We start from the raw sequence: 16,074 nt of genomic DNA on the forward strand, positions 1-16,074 counted from the left end.
AGAGGGGAAATGACTGGCCCAAGGTCACACAGCAGGTCACTGGCAGAGACAAGAACAGAGCCCAGGTGTCCTGACAGCCACTGCACAGCACAGCACAGAGTAAATGATACAACATAGCGATGATGGAGGGAGGCTGCTAGCCCATTGTTACATGCAGGCAGAAGTGCAGCTGGGATTTGGTGCCATAAATCAATTTGGGAACAGGCAGCCGGCCGTCTAGGCACAGAGCTTGGGGTAGAAAAATTACAGATGAGCTGCTCCTTACAATTCTGGGTGAGTCTATGTCATATTGCCCTGCAAAGTGGGAATCAGGCTGTGTTAGCATTTTAGATTATCAGTTTCAAACCCAAGTTGTGAGCTTGTTGATGGTTGCAATAGAGGGACCTTCTTTGCAAGAATTGTTGGATTTGAAGTGTGCTTTGTTCCATCCTTCATATTGCATTTTATCGAGCCACACCATGGGCAAAATCCGCAGATGGGATAAAGTGATGAAGCTCCATTGACTTTAAAGGAGCTGACCCAATTTACACTAGTGTGGTAATGTGACTCATTGATTGTCAGAGGCGAGGAACAGGAAGTGAGTCTCCATGCTCTGAGAGACAGGAGGCTCCCAGGTGAAGTGCTGTAGAAATCTGCCCACTAGGAACTAGACTGAGACACCAACTGCCCCCTCCCCAGCTCATTCCACACAGGTCTCCAAACAGTCCTCAGATGGGAAAGACTCTTGATCACTGCTGCCCTGGGCTGAATGGTAACCAGGGCCCCAGCAGTGACAGGCCCATATTCCATCCCCACAATCCTGAGGCAGCCAGTCCCCCAGGCATGTGACATCTCTAGGAAATACTTGAGGTCAGTCCTTCCCACTGTATGATAATTCCAGTCTTCTGAGCAAGGGTGAGAACCTGAGGATGAAGTTGATTAGAGAGATTTGTATCCAACATGTGACCTTCACCACACATTTTGTTGTAGAGCCATGGGGAGATGTGGTGCTAACTGTGACGGGGTCCCCATGGTGCAGCCTGGGACTGGGGACTGCTGCACCCCCTTAACTCTCTCCAGCCTGGGCTGTCTCTCACAATGCCTTGCTAGTGACAAGCAGCAAGCGCCTTATCTCTCAGCACAACAGCATGAGGAGCCCCACACCCAGCTATACTGTATGAATGATCCCAGAGCCACTCATGAATCACACAGAGAAAGGCACCAGCCAAATCCCGCCCCGCAGCTCCCAGCACTGTACCTCAGGAATATACCATCTACTTTATTAATTGGTTCACCACTTCATCAATGGAAAGTGGATATACACCAGCCTTTGCAAAACCTCAGCAGATTTACCACACACTTCATACAAATTCACTGCTAAAGATAACCAGTAAAAGAAGTTTATTGACTACAAAAAATAGATCTAAAGTGATTGTCATATTCATGGAGATACGGGTAGCATAAAATCCCTCCTGGGTAGCTGTACTGAATCTTTACCTGTAAGGGGTTAAGAAGCTCAAATAACCTGTTGGCAACTGACCAAAAGGACCAATAAGGAAAGAAGATACTTTTAAATGCGGGGGGGGGGGAGAGAAGAAGAGCCTAGGGGTTAGAGCACTCAGCTGGGTGTGGGAGACCCAGGTTCCAGTTCCCCCTGTCTAGAAGAGGGGGAGAAAGGATTTGAAGAGGGGTCTCTGACCCCACTCAGAAAGTGAGATTCTGATGTGGGGCTCCCTCAATCTCCCCTCCTGGATAAATAGTGTCAGAGGGGTTGGAACAGTGGGACTGGACCCAGTGTCTCCCATCTGGCTGCAGCATCATTTTCTCCCACTCTCTCTCCTGGGCGCTGGCCCTTTAACTGATAGGGAGAGGGATGGATCTAGAAGGCTCAGTGGCAGCTGGGAGGGGCAAATTGGGGCTGGGCAGTTTATTAATATTTGGTATTTTGGGGTAAATGGGGCACAGTCTGCAGAGGATTTTCTATCAATAGTTAATGAGTTTAACCCAATCAGTAAAGGTCTGGCCAACTGCCCTGATAGCATTATTAATTATAATATAGTCATACACATATCCTCAAAGATATCCTTAGGGTCTGATGGATTCCTCAGCAATTGATCATCAGTAGAGGGATGGTTCCTGCTGGGAATTTTCCCTTGGGTTCTCCCAATTTTACTCACCCTGGGAACCTACCTTCCCTCTAAGGTGCAGCCCTGGGCAGCCACACAAGAGGGCATCAAGTGCCGCACACCTAATTAGTGGAGCTATGCAGGTGTGGCTCCACTAATTAGGCACCTGGACCCCAGAGAGGATGCACATGTAAGAGGTGAGGTGGTGATGTGGGAGGGGGAATAGGGGATGATGTGGGGGTGAGGGACAGTGGGGAGTTTGGGATGTGCAGGCCTGCTCAGGCGAGGGAGCAACGCCTCTCCCCTAACCCCTGCTGAGCTGCCATGGCCCGGGAAGAGAGAGGCGTCTCTCTCCCAGCCCCAGCTCCAGGGCTGAGATACCAGGTTGGAACACAGGTGCTGCCAAGCCAGAGCCGGCCTTTGGGAATCCAGCTGATCTCTGCAGACAGGTTTGTATTTTCCTGTTACACTGGGGAGGGGGGAACCTTCCCTCTGCAGGAATTAAAGCTCCCACTGGGAGGTGACTGGCCTGATCCTTTGTGAGCTCCTGCTCTGCACTAGCCTCTCAGGCAGCCCAGCTCCGGGACTGCTGCGGCCCGGGAGAGAGAGACGCTTCTCCCCCAGCCTCTGCTGAGATGCAGTGGCTGGGCAGATAAGTGCTTTGCTGAATCAACCTTCCTGAAAACGCCTCACTGCAGAGCTTTCTGCTTCCGTGTCATAAATCCTTAGAAACGCTGGGGTTAAGAACCACTGCACTAAACTGATACGATCTGCAATTTAATTTAATTGTAAATGAAGCTTCTTAAACATTTTAAAAACCTTGTTTACTTTACATACAATAGTTTAGTTATATAATATAGACTTACAGAGAGACCTTCTAAAAATGTTAAAATGTATGACTGGCACGTGAAACCTTAAATTAGAGTGAATTAATGAAGACTCGGCCCACCGCTTCTGCCCTAGGCACATGCCTACTGTGCTAATGGGAAATCCGGCCCTGGGAGGAGACTGAGGATGCATGAAGGACACCTGCAGAATGACAAAGGCAGGGTGGGCCCATGCAGGCAGGTGTGGGGATGTCCCATATTCTGGGGATGTATCCGTGGCCACCCTAATTAGAAATGCAGATTTGTATAAAGAACATTTGGGGATTGCCCTAGTGCTTTCCTAAACCTTTTCAGTGGCAATGCCCTCTGGGTAGAAACCTCACTTTCACAGTCCAGGAGGCAGCCTCTGATCATGCCTATAAGCTCAGGCCCTGCATATGATTTAAGGTATGTCTGCACTGCAACATAAATAAAACAAGAACAAAAACCCAGGGCAGCAAGTCTCAGAGCCCAACTCTATAGACTCAGGGCTCACACGGGGCTCACGCTATGGCACTCCAATAGCTCTGTAGCAGGTCCCTCTTGGCTGCTGAAATCCAGTGAGTTTGTCTCAGAGCCCTGTTGTAAAAGGAAAGGGATAAGTGTTGTACCCTGTGTGACGTTGTGCAGTCTATATGGTTTTATAAAAATATAAGTGAGTATAATGTAACTGGGATATGCTTCATGCAAAAGGTCTCTTGTAAGGTATCATTACAAAGCTTATAATCTACTGAGTGTGATCATCCGATTTGTATAAATGTACCACTCTTGTATCTAAAACTAGAAATATAAAACATAACTCTGAGGGCCTATTGTAATTATGTAAAGTGTGGGCCATTAATGATGGTTTGGAATCTTGATGACTCCCATTAACAAGGACCATTGTCTGCAGATGACTGTGTTTACCTGTGAGTCTTCCTGTATATGTGTGCTGGCAAGTGAGTAATGAAGTCTTGCAGTGACATGTGATCATGTCACCTGAACTGGAATCCATCTTTAACCTGGTGCTTTTCCAGTGAGGGGGGGTGGAAACCCAGAGAGACAAAGGGTTCCCGCCTTATGCAAAAGATATATAAAGGGGTGGAAGAGAACAGAGGGGGAGAGGAGCCATCATGGAGAATCCCCTAGATAACACCTAAGCTGGAACAAAAGCTGTACCAGGGGAAAGAATTGTGCCCAGGCCTGGAAGGTGTCCAGTCTGAGAAAAACTTACTGAAGCATCTCTGAGGGTGAGATTATCTGTATCTAGTTTGATTAGGCATAGATTTGCGCATTTTATTTTATTTTGCTTGTGACTTACTTTGTTCTGTCTGTTACTACTTGGAACTACTTAAATCCTACTGTCTGTATTTAATAAAATCACTTTTTATTTAGTAACTTACTCAGAGTATGTATTAATACCTGGGGGAGCAAACAGCTGTGCATATCTCTCTATCAGTGTTATAGAGGGCGAACAATTTATGAGTTTGCCTTGCATAAGCTTTATGCAGGGTAAAACGGATTTATCTGGGTTTAGACCCCATTGGGAGTTGGGCATCTGAGTGCTAAAGACAAGCACACTCCTGTGAGCTGGTTTCGGGTAAACTTGCAGCTTTGGGACTAGTAATTCAGACCCTGAGTCTTTGTTAGAGCAGACTGGAGTGTCTGGCTCAGCAAGACAGGGTGCTGGAATCCTGAGCTGGCAGGGAAAACAGAAGCAGGGGTAGTCTTGGTACATTGGGTGGCAGCTCCCAAGGGGGTTTCTGTGATCCAACCCGTCACAGTGGCGTAGTCGAGCAGGGTCTGTGCACAGCTGATTGCTTTGAGATACTGGTAGTGATTTTAAGTGAGTTTTAAGTGTGGTGGCTGGAGAACAGACAAAGTGGTTACTGGTTTGTTATTTTCTGTTTGCTTATTTCGGGAAAGGGAAGTAGGGACAGAAAAGGAAGCAAAATAAGTAAGAATGAAGATCAAAAGAAGCTAAAACTACACAAGTTTCAAATTGCCCAGAAAGACTGAACAATGGGTGCTGGGAATGTCTCTGTTAACTAAGAAGCCCCTGAGCTGAGTGATCTCAGTTTCAGTGAACTGCAGATGGGTGTGGCCCAACCTCTGTCTGTGCTGAAGCTGACTGGAGTGTCTAATTTAGCAAGACAGGAGTGGAGGGGTGCCTGTTCTGGCAGGAGGGTGTTCTCTGTGGTATCCCAGCTCATCGAGTGGTGGTCTCAAGGGAAGACAAATGAAAACTAATGTACAATTTGCCTGGGAAAAGGCTGACCTGGAAAAAGAAAAGGCTGCCCACCAGCCTGGACTTAAGAGACAAAGCAATTAAGACCCAGAAGCATGACCTGGCTGTAATGGAGTGGAAGAGGTGCACAGAGACATGTATCCTGGAGCTGGAAGTTGGGGTCCTGGTGACTGCTGCGGTGGGAACAAACCCCAAGGACTCTAGCTGGAAGCAAACCCAACCTGAGTGAAAGGGGGGGGGGATTTTGCTGGCCAGCGAAAGGTCTCTCATAGCTGGTAGCTGTGAGCCTACAGCTGGATCAGGGTCTCTTTCCCTTTTGGGGGACACAGGAGTGTCTGCCCCATAGGGGAGCCCAAAAACGAATTTTAGGTATACTGCCTCCGCCATGGTCAGTGTCCAAGTCTCTGGCAGTAAGTTCAGGAGGAGGGTGTGACGTTGTGCAGTCTATATGGTTTTATAAAAATATAAGTGAGTATAATGTAACTGGGATATGCTTCATGCAAAAGGTCTCTTGTAAGGTATCATTACAAAGCTTATAATCTACTGAGTGTGATCATCCGATTTGTATAAATGTACCACTCTTGTATCTAAAACTAGAAATATAAAACATAACTCTGAGGGCCTATTGTAATTATGTAAAGTGTGGGCCATTAATGATGGTTTGGAATCTTGATGACTCCCATTAACAAGGACCATTGTCTGCAGATGACTGTGTTTACCTGTGAGTCTTCCTGTATATGTGTGCTGGCAAGTGAGTAATGAAGTCTTGCAGTGACATGTGATCATGTCACCTGAACTGGAATCCATCTTTAACCTGGTGCTTTTCCAGTGAGGGGGGGTGGAAACCCAGAGAGACAAAGGGTTCCCGCCTTATGCAAAAGATATATAAAGGGGTGGAAGAGAACAGAGGGGGAGAGGAGCCATCATGGAGAATCCCCTAGATAACACCTAAGCTGGAACAAAAGCTGTACCAGGGGAAAGAATTGTGCCCAGGCCTGGAAGGTGTCCAGTCTGAGAAAAACTTACTGAAGCATCTCTGAGGGTGAGATTATCTGTATTTAGTTTGATTAGGCATAGATTTGCGCATTTTATTTTATTTTGCTTGTGACTTACTTTGTTCTGTCTGTTACTACTTGGAACTACTTAAATCCTACTGTCTGTATTTAATAAAATCACTTTTTATTTAGTAACTTACTCAGAGTATGTATTAATACCTGGGGGAGCAAACAGCTGTGCATATCTCTCTATCAGTGTTATAGAGGGCGAACAATTTATGAGTTTGCCTTGCATAAGCTTTATGCAGGGTAAAACGGATTTATCTGGGTTTAGACCCCATTGGGAGTTGGGCATCTGAGTGCTAAAGACAAGCACACTCCTGTGAGCTGGTTTCGGGTAAACTTGCAGCTTTGGGACTAGTAATTCAGACCCTGAGTCTTTGTTAGAGCAGACTGGAGTGTCTGGCTCAGCAAGACAGGGTGCTGGAATCCTGAGCTGGCAGGGAAAACAGAAGCAGGGGTAGTCTTGGTACATTGGGTGGCAGCTCCCAAGGGGGTTTCTGTGATCCAACCCGTCACACCCTGAGTGCAAACTAACAACTCAACCAGACTCAATCTACCAACAACCAGTAACATAGCAAACATTATTTTAAAAATTAGAAGCAAAATTGGTACAAATAGCTGGGGATCGCAGAGGAGCGAAGGGGGGTCAATAACTAATGAACAAAGAAAACCCCCTGTGCAGTGGCCACAAAACCGGTCTATACTAGTAAAATTGGCTAAGACCAGAATTGCATAGCCTGAAGTATATTGGCCAAGGCCAGCAGAAAAACTGAAAAACAACCCCTTATAAGGCCATTTGGAAATGGGTGCATAGTCGAAGTCAGGTAAAACAGGGACAGGCAAACAGATCTAAATCGAGCCTCGGGAGGACACCAGAATCGTCTTCAAGTTCAGCCTGATCACCTGAACACCGACTCCGGCCACCAACAACCGTAACTGCGTGGTCTAGAAATCTGAATCGAGAATCTTAGAATTGGTACCAAGACCCTGGCATGCTAAGGATAGGTATTGTATTGTGGTGGTATGGAGTTTGGGGGTAAGTTGCAGAGCTCAGCGTGAATGTACATATATTAAGGGGAATAGTACTGTAGCTTGTATTCCTGGTATTGTTGTATTTGCTAGTTTTGTGGGAAGTATTGTGTTTAGTTATCTGTTTTACTTTGTGTTTAACTTGCATATTGCATTGTTATAAAGGAATTCAGAAGGACAATTTGTTTTAATGAGTGGTAGTGTGAAGGTAAAATATAAAGTAATCATTGTAGTAATTGAAGGGCAAAAAGTTATTATAAGATTAGATTATACCTCTATAGTATAAAAGCAATTTAAAATATTTTAATTGTTATTGCAAAATAATAAAAATAGAGTTGTACCACACTCACATCGTTTCCTTCCTCCTCGTACTCCCCTTCAACACCCATTACCCCCACCAATTCCGGACTTAACTGACTCATCCAATTCAGAGTCCACAAGCCCAAGCTCCAGCCTGAGTGGAAACTATGACATGGCTATTTTTAGTGCCATAGCACCAGACCAAGTCTGTAGACTGTAGACGCAAGCTTTGAGACTCGCTACTTCGGGTCTCTTGTTGCAGTGTAGCCAGACCCTTAGACATTAGTCAGCTTATCTTCCACTGGTTTGTGCATCGCTCTGGGACTCAGGCAGGAGATAGGCCTCCAGAGGCCCACAGGGAGGCAGCATTGCACGTGCCTAGAGACTCAAGCATAGAGGCAAAGGGAACATTTTCATAAAAACACAAAACTTAGGAGCCAAGTGAATATAGGCACCTACAGGTTTGACAGAGGCTTGGAGCATCACGGTGGTGCCAAAACCAGGACTTAGTGCCTAAAATAGGGACTTAGGAACTTGACTCTTTGGAGCGTTCAGAGCTTCCTCCATATTTGGCCGAGTTTTGGAGGCTGTGATGGCGTTCCCGGGGTGCAACCTGGACTGTGGGATCACTAAGCCCTCTTTCCCACCATCATGGGGTCTCCCTCTCACGCTGTGATACTGACGTCAAGCCACAAACCTCTATCAGGTCCTGCACTTACACAGACATCCACAGGCAGGGACACATGAATGATCTCCCAGACACTCATGAACCATCAATAGGGAGGCTCCAGCCAATTCCCCCCAGCTCCAGTCAAGTTCAGTTATACTCCAGAACTGTATTGTCCTGCACTGGTCAGAAGCCTGGCCAATATAAGTTTATTACCCAGTCCACCCCCTCCCTTGATGTGGAGAGGACATGCACTAGCCTTTGTAAACTGAGCTGAGATTTTCCCAAGCACTTCAACCAAAACACACAGTTTTAGATTAAATATCAAACAGATTCATTGACTACAGAAAGATCGATTTTAAGTGGTTATATGTAGCAAATGTAGAGATCAAAGCTAGTTACCTAAGACATGAAAATTAATTTGCAGTTTAAGTTCTACAAACTAAAGAGGATTTGAATCACGCAGTGTCCCATCCTGACAGATGGTCTAGTTCCTCAATACACAGGCTGGGACTTTTTTCCAGCCTGGGACCCACTTCTTTTATAGTTTCTTCCAGCTTGCTGGAAAGATCTTTTGCTGTGACGTGGGGGTCAGTCAGTCCCCACTGGTGAAGCAGTCTCCATTGTACACAGTCTCTGGATAGTGGATTCTTTCCTTGATGGGTGTTGAGCCATTAACTGCTGTCTGGCTAGTCCATTGTTGTACCTGAAAGGCTAGTTGTGGTGTTGCCAACCCAACAACATATTTCAGTTACACATATAGCAATAATTCATAACTCCACATACAACACAATCCAACAGATCAAGACTTTTAAAATGATACCTCACAAGGCATACTTTGTACAAAACATATAATGATCTGACAGTGGTGAATATGGGGAATCCAGGGTGCATCTTTGAGATAGAGGCCTTACATTTAACTCAATGCATTTCACCTCTCTCTCTGTCTGTAACACAATAATGTTTCAATGCCGCATCTGATCAATACCAACACTTCAGTGAATGTTCTAGGCATCAGCGGGCAGAACTGCCCTGATTGTGTCAGAAATCTGGAAGCAGGAAATGGGAGACACTTGGGCCCCTGGCACTGGGTGGGGTGGGCAAATGGGGGACTGAGATGAAAGAGTTAAGGGTAACGGCACCTTTAATCCCCTCTGTGGTCTATTGAGAAGCCACTAACAGCAATGGGAGGGACAATAACTCCTTGTGGGGAAGCCCCTGCCCCAGCCCCAGCCCCAGCCAGTTTGGTTCTGGTGAACAGGGCAGGGATTTTGCAGGAGGGCTCCACACACCCTGCCAGGACGGTATTTACACCTGTTGGTGAAAGTCTCCCTCTAACTCCTCCCAGCTGCAAGTGATGCAGACTCAGCAGAAATTCTGCCCACAGTTCAAAATCAAGGCAGACTGGGCAGGTGAGAGCCTCCTAGAGATGGAGCAGAGCTGGGGTGGGGTGGGGGGCTGCAGCAGCCAGGGCACCTGGGAGAGGAACAGGGAGGGGAAATTCAGTCTCAATCATTCATTTCACAACCATGGGCCTCAGCTCATGACACTAGCTACAGGCAGAACAGCCAAAGGCTCTGAGCCCTGGCCCTTTAGGGCCTGTTCACAATTGATTCTGCTTCCCCCAGGATCTCTCCTTAGACTCTCTCCTCTTGCACTGTGTGTTCCAGTGCGACTCACCAGGGGCTCTTGCTTAGGGGCCCTGGCCCTGCAGAGACCTGTCACCAGCTGGGGCAGCTCCTCCTTGGGGGAGGGTGGAGTGAAGTCCCAGCAGGAATGTAACTGCTGTGCAGTGCAGCTGACACACTGTAGGGGGCAGCACCACCTGCTGCCACTGGGGAATCCTGTAGGCTGCGATACACCAGGCTGCTACTGATGCCTGTGCCTGACTCAGCTTGCAGGCAGCCCAGGGAGCAGGGCCGGCTCCAGGGTTTTGGCCGCCCCAAGCAGCCAAACAAAAAACAAAACAAAACAAAAAAAGCTGCGATCGCAATTGCGATCTGCGGCAGCAATTCGGGGGAAGGTCCTTCGCTCCGAGCAGGAGTGAGGGACCATCGGCCGAATTGCCGCCGAACAGCTGGACGTGCCGCCCCTCTCCGGAGTGGCCGCCCCAAGCACTTGCTTGGTATGCTGGTGCCTGGAGCCGGCCCTGCCAGGGAGAGGCCCAGAGCAGGGCACAGAGGTGGCTGTGGGGCTGTTTCAGCTCATACGCACTGAGAGGTCTCGGGGGGGTTGGTGATGCAGGGGTCCCAGAGACAACATGGAATAATGGGGAGCCCAGCACTGGCCCTGGGGGGATGTTTCCCCAACCCCACAGATTTCACTGCCAGGATGTTTCCCCTGAGACTCAGCCTCACTTTCCCCTTTGTTAATTTCTCCCCATCCCCCCTGCTGCTTTTGCTCTTAAATTCTTTATGTTCAAAAAGAACCAGAAACAATAGAACCCCCCAGATGGTGGCCACAGAAAATACTGACCCTAGGACCAAGTCTCGATACACATCTCACACTCCCCATGAGACCTCCTGTTCTCAGTCATCTCTGACCACAGTCCTGCATGTCTGGATGGGTCCCTCCACAGCTGGGATGGGCAAATCCCCTCATGCAGCTCCCCCCCGCCCAGCTAGGATGGGAGATTCTGGAAAGTCTGGAGGATGCAGCCACATTAGCATTGGCCTTCCCCCTCCTCAGACAGTTGGTGGGGGCAGAAGTGAGGACACCCCGGGGGGGGGGTGTCTAGAGGGACCTGGGATTGTTCTGGGGGTGCCCAAAATAAAGGCCCAATGGGGCTTATGGGAAGTTGGCCCCAGGGAGGGTGTTGTAGGGCCCTGAATGGCAGCAGGGGCCACGTTTCTCTGGGTCTTTGGTTTGTTTGTTTCCCCAGCTGCCCCCACCAGAGGGGGCTGGTATTGCTCAGGGAGGGGCAGGCTGGCTCCTTTCCCTGGGCAGATGCTGCTGCAGCTGCCATTGTGAACCAGGAGCCCAGGCCGAGCCGCTGCTGCTCCCGCAGAATTGAGTTTTCCCCTTTAATTATTGAATATTCACATTAAATCTCCTGAATTATGATGCTTTTTTCCCCCACAGTCCAATATTGATACTAGAATTGCCTCCGATTTCCCTCACATCCCTGTAATGATCAGTAAAGCTGTGATTGGGCCATGGGAATTTTTTGTAAATTTCACTACAGAAGTGTGGGAAAACACAAGGAGTCATGGAAAGGTCCCTCGGTGTGACTGGGTCCCTCCTCCCCCCAGGCAGCACTCAGAGCGGTCACAAATCTCAACTTTATTCCCTCCACACACACACACACACACCCCCAGCCCTGCCACGGGCAGCAGGGAGCTCTGGGTGATGCTGCATTAACAGGGGCAGGGAGGAGGATGGAACCGGAAGATCCCATGGCACTTGGGGGTGAGGGGCAGCAGCAGAGGATGGGCAGGTGATTGACTGTTGGGGGCTGGGTTTGGTTAATTATAAATAATTTGGGGGAAGGGGGAACAGTCTGCAGAGGATATTACATCAATATTTAATGCGTAGTTGGGAGTTTAAGGGGTCCAGCCCACTGGCCCGTTAGCAGCCAGGCAGCACCGTCCCCCACGTTCTGTTCTGTTCTATTCAGTACTCACAGCCCCTCATCCCCGCAGGGTCCCAGTGCATCTAGCCGGGCACCAGCCACACGACTCGCATTCGTCCCCTGAGATTCTCTCCTGCTCCCTTCTCTCCTCAGGGACAGGGATTTTCACTCTGTGTATCTGTTGGTGGATGTGGTGCCTGCCGTGCTCTGTGCACTGGGGACTGGGGGCAGGTCTGACACGTCCCCTGGCTCTGGGAACCCAGCGTGGGGATGTTTGGGGGGGTTCTCAGCTCCTGCGGGAGTTTGTCCCATAGCCTGGGAGCGGCTCCTCAGCAGCCTGGCAGATCCTGATCAGCAGCTCTGAGTGCAGGGACCCTGCTCCTGCTCCACAGCTCTGACTCCATCCTGGGCTTCCCCTCCACAGCACCTTCCCAGAACATGTCCCTGCTCTGCACTGACCTTTCTCCTGCTGGCCTCCCACTGGGACCACAGGAAATGGCAGGCGAGGGGCCAGCACAACCAGCCCTGTCCCTGTGTGATGGGGTTGGGACTCACCACCACAGCGCCCCCTACTGGTTGTCTCGGGAATTAGCTCTGTCGAGTGGAGCGCCCCCTCCTGGTGGTGTCCCACCCATCTTCTCGCCCTTGGTTGGCATCTGAGCCTGCATTGCTCACCAGCTCACGGCATCCTCTTCAGGACCACTGCCCTCCGGCAGTGCCCCTTAGTCCAGCCACACCCCCTTCTGGGGGAAGGGGTTGATGCACAGTCTCTACACCTCAGCCACCATGTCCAACCACACACCCCAAAGTCTAATCCCTCTTGTCAGGGATCTGGCATAGTCTATGATGGCCCCTCCCTACTGCCAATGGCTGGGTGTACTGCAAGGGGGAGACCCCAGGCCTGCCCACTACTCAGGTCCCAACCCAGGAACCCTCTAGTGGCAGCCGTCCTGTCCTCCTTCTCTCCCTCAGTCTATCCACGTCCCTGGGCCGATTCCCCTTCGTCCCCTCAAGGCCTGCAGGCTGGCAGACACCAGGCTGGAGTTACCTTGTGCTCCCCCGCGGCTGTCCCAGGTTCTAGTCTCCCAGCTCTGGTGACAGACCTTCCCCTCTTAAAGGCCTGGTACAGACTGCCTGTGCTATTCCAGAGCAGCCTTTTTATAGGGCTGAGCCTGGCCCTGATTGGCTGCCTCCAATCTGGACCCTGATTGGCTCCCAATAAGCCCTTCCCTCATTGGCTGCCGGGCTGCACAGGCGCACTGGCCTGCTGCAGCCCCCTCTAGCATGGGGGTGGGGCAGACACCCCACCACACCCTGCATGGTCCCGATTCCCAATTCTGCTCATTGTCAGGCAGCCAGGTCAGAAATTAAAGCCAGGAAAACAAGAATAAACTACCATGGATCCCAATGACATCTCTATTGGGTCTGTGAAATGACAGGGGTTAATGTCACACCCAGCATCAGCATCTCAGCACACAGGGGAGCCGTGCTGGGGCCTGGCTGTGTTAGAGCAGGGGGGATACAGAGAGAGAAACATGAAGGAAAGTGAATGTCTGTGAGGAGCTCATGACTCCCATAGTGTGTGGAGGCTGCTAAATCACCCGTGTCACTAGGTGTGTACGATGAAGCCCTTTTAACACTGCAAAGCCAACCTGCTTCCAGCCTCCCCTGTCTGACCTCAGCACAACACTCGCCCAGCTCAGGCTCACCAGCTCCCTGGCCACAGACGGCACCGAGGGAGGGAGCTGCTGGGTACGGAGCTGAGCAAGGAGGGGTTAGGGGTGCGGTTGTACAGGAAGGTGCCCAGGTGAAGGACGTGGAGTTGGGGAGGAGCCGTGTGGTCGGGTGAACACGTGTCAAGAATGAGAGACAAGTTGCCTGGACCCCTTCCTGTGAGTGGGTCCCATTTACCTAGCCTGGGCCCATCACTCACACCGCCCTGGGGCTGGGGTCTCACTCCCCTTCCCCTGGCCCAGCCACCGAATCCCCTTCCCCAGCTCACCCCACTCCTCCATCGCACTGGGACCAGCTCCCCCACACGGCTGAGTCTGTAGCGCAGAGCATCCCGTACAGCAGGGCCCCGGCGCTCTCACTCCTGCCTCCGCGCTGGCCCCTGGGTCTGTTTCACTCCCCTCCACGGGCAGAGACTCCCCCAGGGCAGGAAATGCCGGGACGTTCCCATCTCGGAGTCAGATAACACAGTTAATGGCCCTGAGGGGTTCTGGGAATCCCCCAAATCCCCTCCCCAAGTTACCCACTCCCCCTATTGCACAGACAGCCCTGCCAGGTAACACTGAGTGGGGCCCTATCAGTGCAGATAAAGGTCTCTCTTGCGCTGGTCACTGTGTGTAACAGGGATGTAAATTCCTTTATCAGGCCCTGGTCAGCATCCCAGTCACGGCCCATCACGGACACCAGCTTAGCCATGTCCACAGACAGATTTCTAGTGCAGTGACTGGCTACAAGAGCTTCCTGAACCAACATTTCTTCCTCAGTGTTGATGAGATCCAGGTCTCAGCGCGGCTCCCAGAGGCTACTCAAGGAGTGTCGTAGGGTTCCTGGGGTAATATTGCAGCAACAGTGACACACTTGAACCCAGGAGCAAATGGGCAAAATTTGGCCCTATCCCAACTTTTAAATGGGGGATGGGTCATCCTGGGAACTAGACACCAGAGGGAACGCATGTCAACATGTCAGTAACAGTTGCCTGCAAAGCAGTGTGGGATAGCTATTGGAGGACTGCCAAAGTGGTGTGCAGCAGGATTGTGTGCACACAAACAATAGACAGATAGAATTCTATTCACAGCATGGGGATCCATTTTGCAAGTGGACTCCAGAGTTCACCATAAATGCAGAATTAGTGTGCTGGGAAGGATTGTGGTATGTATGCACATACTTTTAAAATCAAATTAACTCAACTTAATCCAGTTTAAACCCCCTGTGTAGACAAGTAGGGTGGCCACTGACACATCCCCAGACTACTGAACATTCCAGAACTTCTGGAACAGGATGGGCCCGTCCTTGCTGGCTTGACCCTGCCCCTGCCATCATGACTTCACAGGCACCATACATGCGAAGTCACACTGTACAGAGGACACCGTTTGGAGAGTGTGCCACCCTGCCCCTGTAATGCTTATAAAAACTCAAGGAATCTTTTTCAGGGGACAAGGCAATATGCCGCGCAGGGCCGGCTCTAGGCACCAGCGCTCTAAGCGTGTGCTTGGGGCAGCACTTTCCAAGGGGCGGCACTCCAGGGCCCCCCCCTTTTTTTTGTTTTTTGCTTGGGGCGCAAAAAGCCGGGAGCCGGCCCTGAACCAAGATGTTCCCTGTCAGCTGAGGCTTTCAGGAGCTGGAACTGACACTGCAGTTCTGGATTCAGCAGCTAGATGGCGCTCATGGCAGCCTGAGTCGCACAGGCTGGACTGCAGTTCAGGCTGCCCTGCCGCTGGAGACCCAGAGCGTCATCCCCCGGAGCTGAGCCCAGGCTGCAGTCCAGCCTGGGTGTGAGGAGCCGGGGAGGGAGGGAAGTGGGGCCCGGGATGCAGGGAGGGGGGAGGGGTCCTGCTGCCGCTGCTGCTCTGCTCTGAGTCTCCCCAGGGCGGCGCGGCGTTTCCCTGCCCGAGGGGGCTGTGCAGGGCGCCGCCAGGCTGGGCAGGGGGCGCAGATCTCGGCTCGCGCGCTGACAGGGCGAGTGGCTGGGCAGCCCGAGCTGCCAGGGAACTGCCGCCTCCTGCCCCCGGACTAGGGTGACCAGACAGCAAGTGAAAGGAGACTCGAGGAGCTTGGTTTGTTTAGCCTAACCAAAAGAAGGCTGAGGGGGGATATGATTGCTCTCTTTAAATATATCAGAGGGATAAATACCAGGGAGGGAGAGGAATTATTTCAGCTCAGTACTAATGTGGACACGAGAACGAATGGCTATAAACTGGCCGTGGGGAAATTTAGGCTTGAAATTAGACGAAGGTTTCTAACCGTCAGAGGGGTGAAATTTTGGAACAGCCTTCCGAGGGAAACGGTGGGGGCGAAAGACCTCTATGGCTTCAAGATTAGGCTAGATAAGTTTATGGAGGGAATGGTTTGATGGGATAACGTGATTTTAGTCAATTAGGCAATAACGTGCCATCGCTGGTAAAATGAGGGTCCGGCTGGAGAGTCTTGCCTGTATGCTCGGGGTTCTACTGATCGCCATATTTGGGGTCGGGAAGGAATTTTCCTCCAGGGTAGATTGGCAGAAGCCCTGGAGGTTTTTCG

The 16,074-nt window shown here is 50.6% G+C and overlaps 1 protein-coding gene across 1 annotated transcript in view; it reads right to left on the reverse strand.

Annotated features, from left to right (window-relative positions):
- The window catches only part of LOC135888074 (E3 ubiquitin-protein ligase TRIM39-like), a 43,415-nt gene extending 35,741 nt beyond the window's left edge, over nt 1–7,674 (reverse strand). Inside the window, exon 1 of the mRNA XM_065415887.1 lies at nt 7,636–7,674. Coding sequence (XP_065271959.1) covers nt 7,636–7,674 — 39 coding nt within the window. The remainder of the gene's footprint in view (nt 1–7,635) is intronic.
- Between the last annotated feature and the right edge of the window lie 8,400 nt (nt 7,675–16,074).

This window comes from Emys orbicularis, chromosome 13 (assembly GCF_028017835.1).
Source record: "Emys orbicularis isolate rEmyOrb1 chromosome 13, rEmyOrb1.hap1, whole genome shotgun sequence".
NCBI classification, from domain to species: domain Eukaryota; kingdom Metazoa; phylum Chordata; order Testudines; family Emydidae; genus Emys; species Emys orbicularis.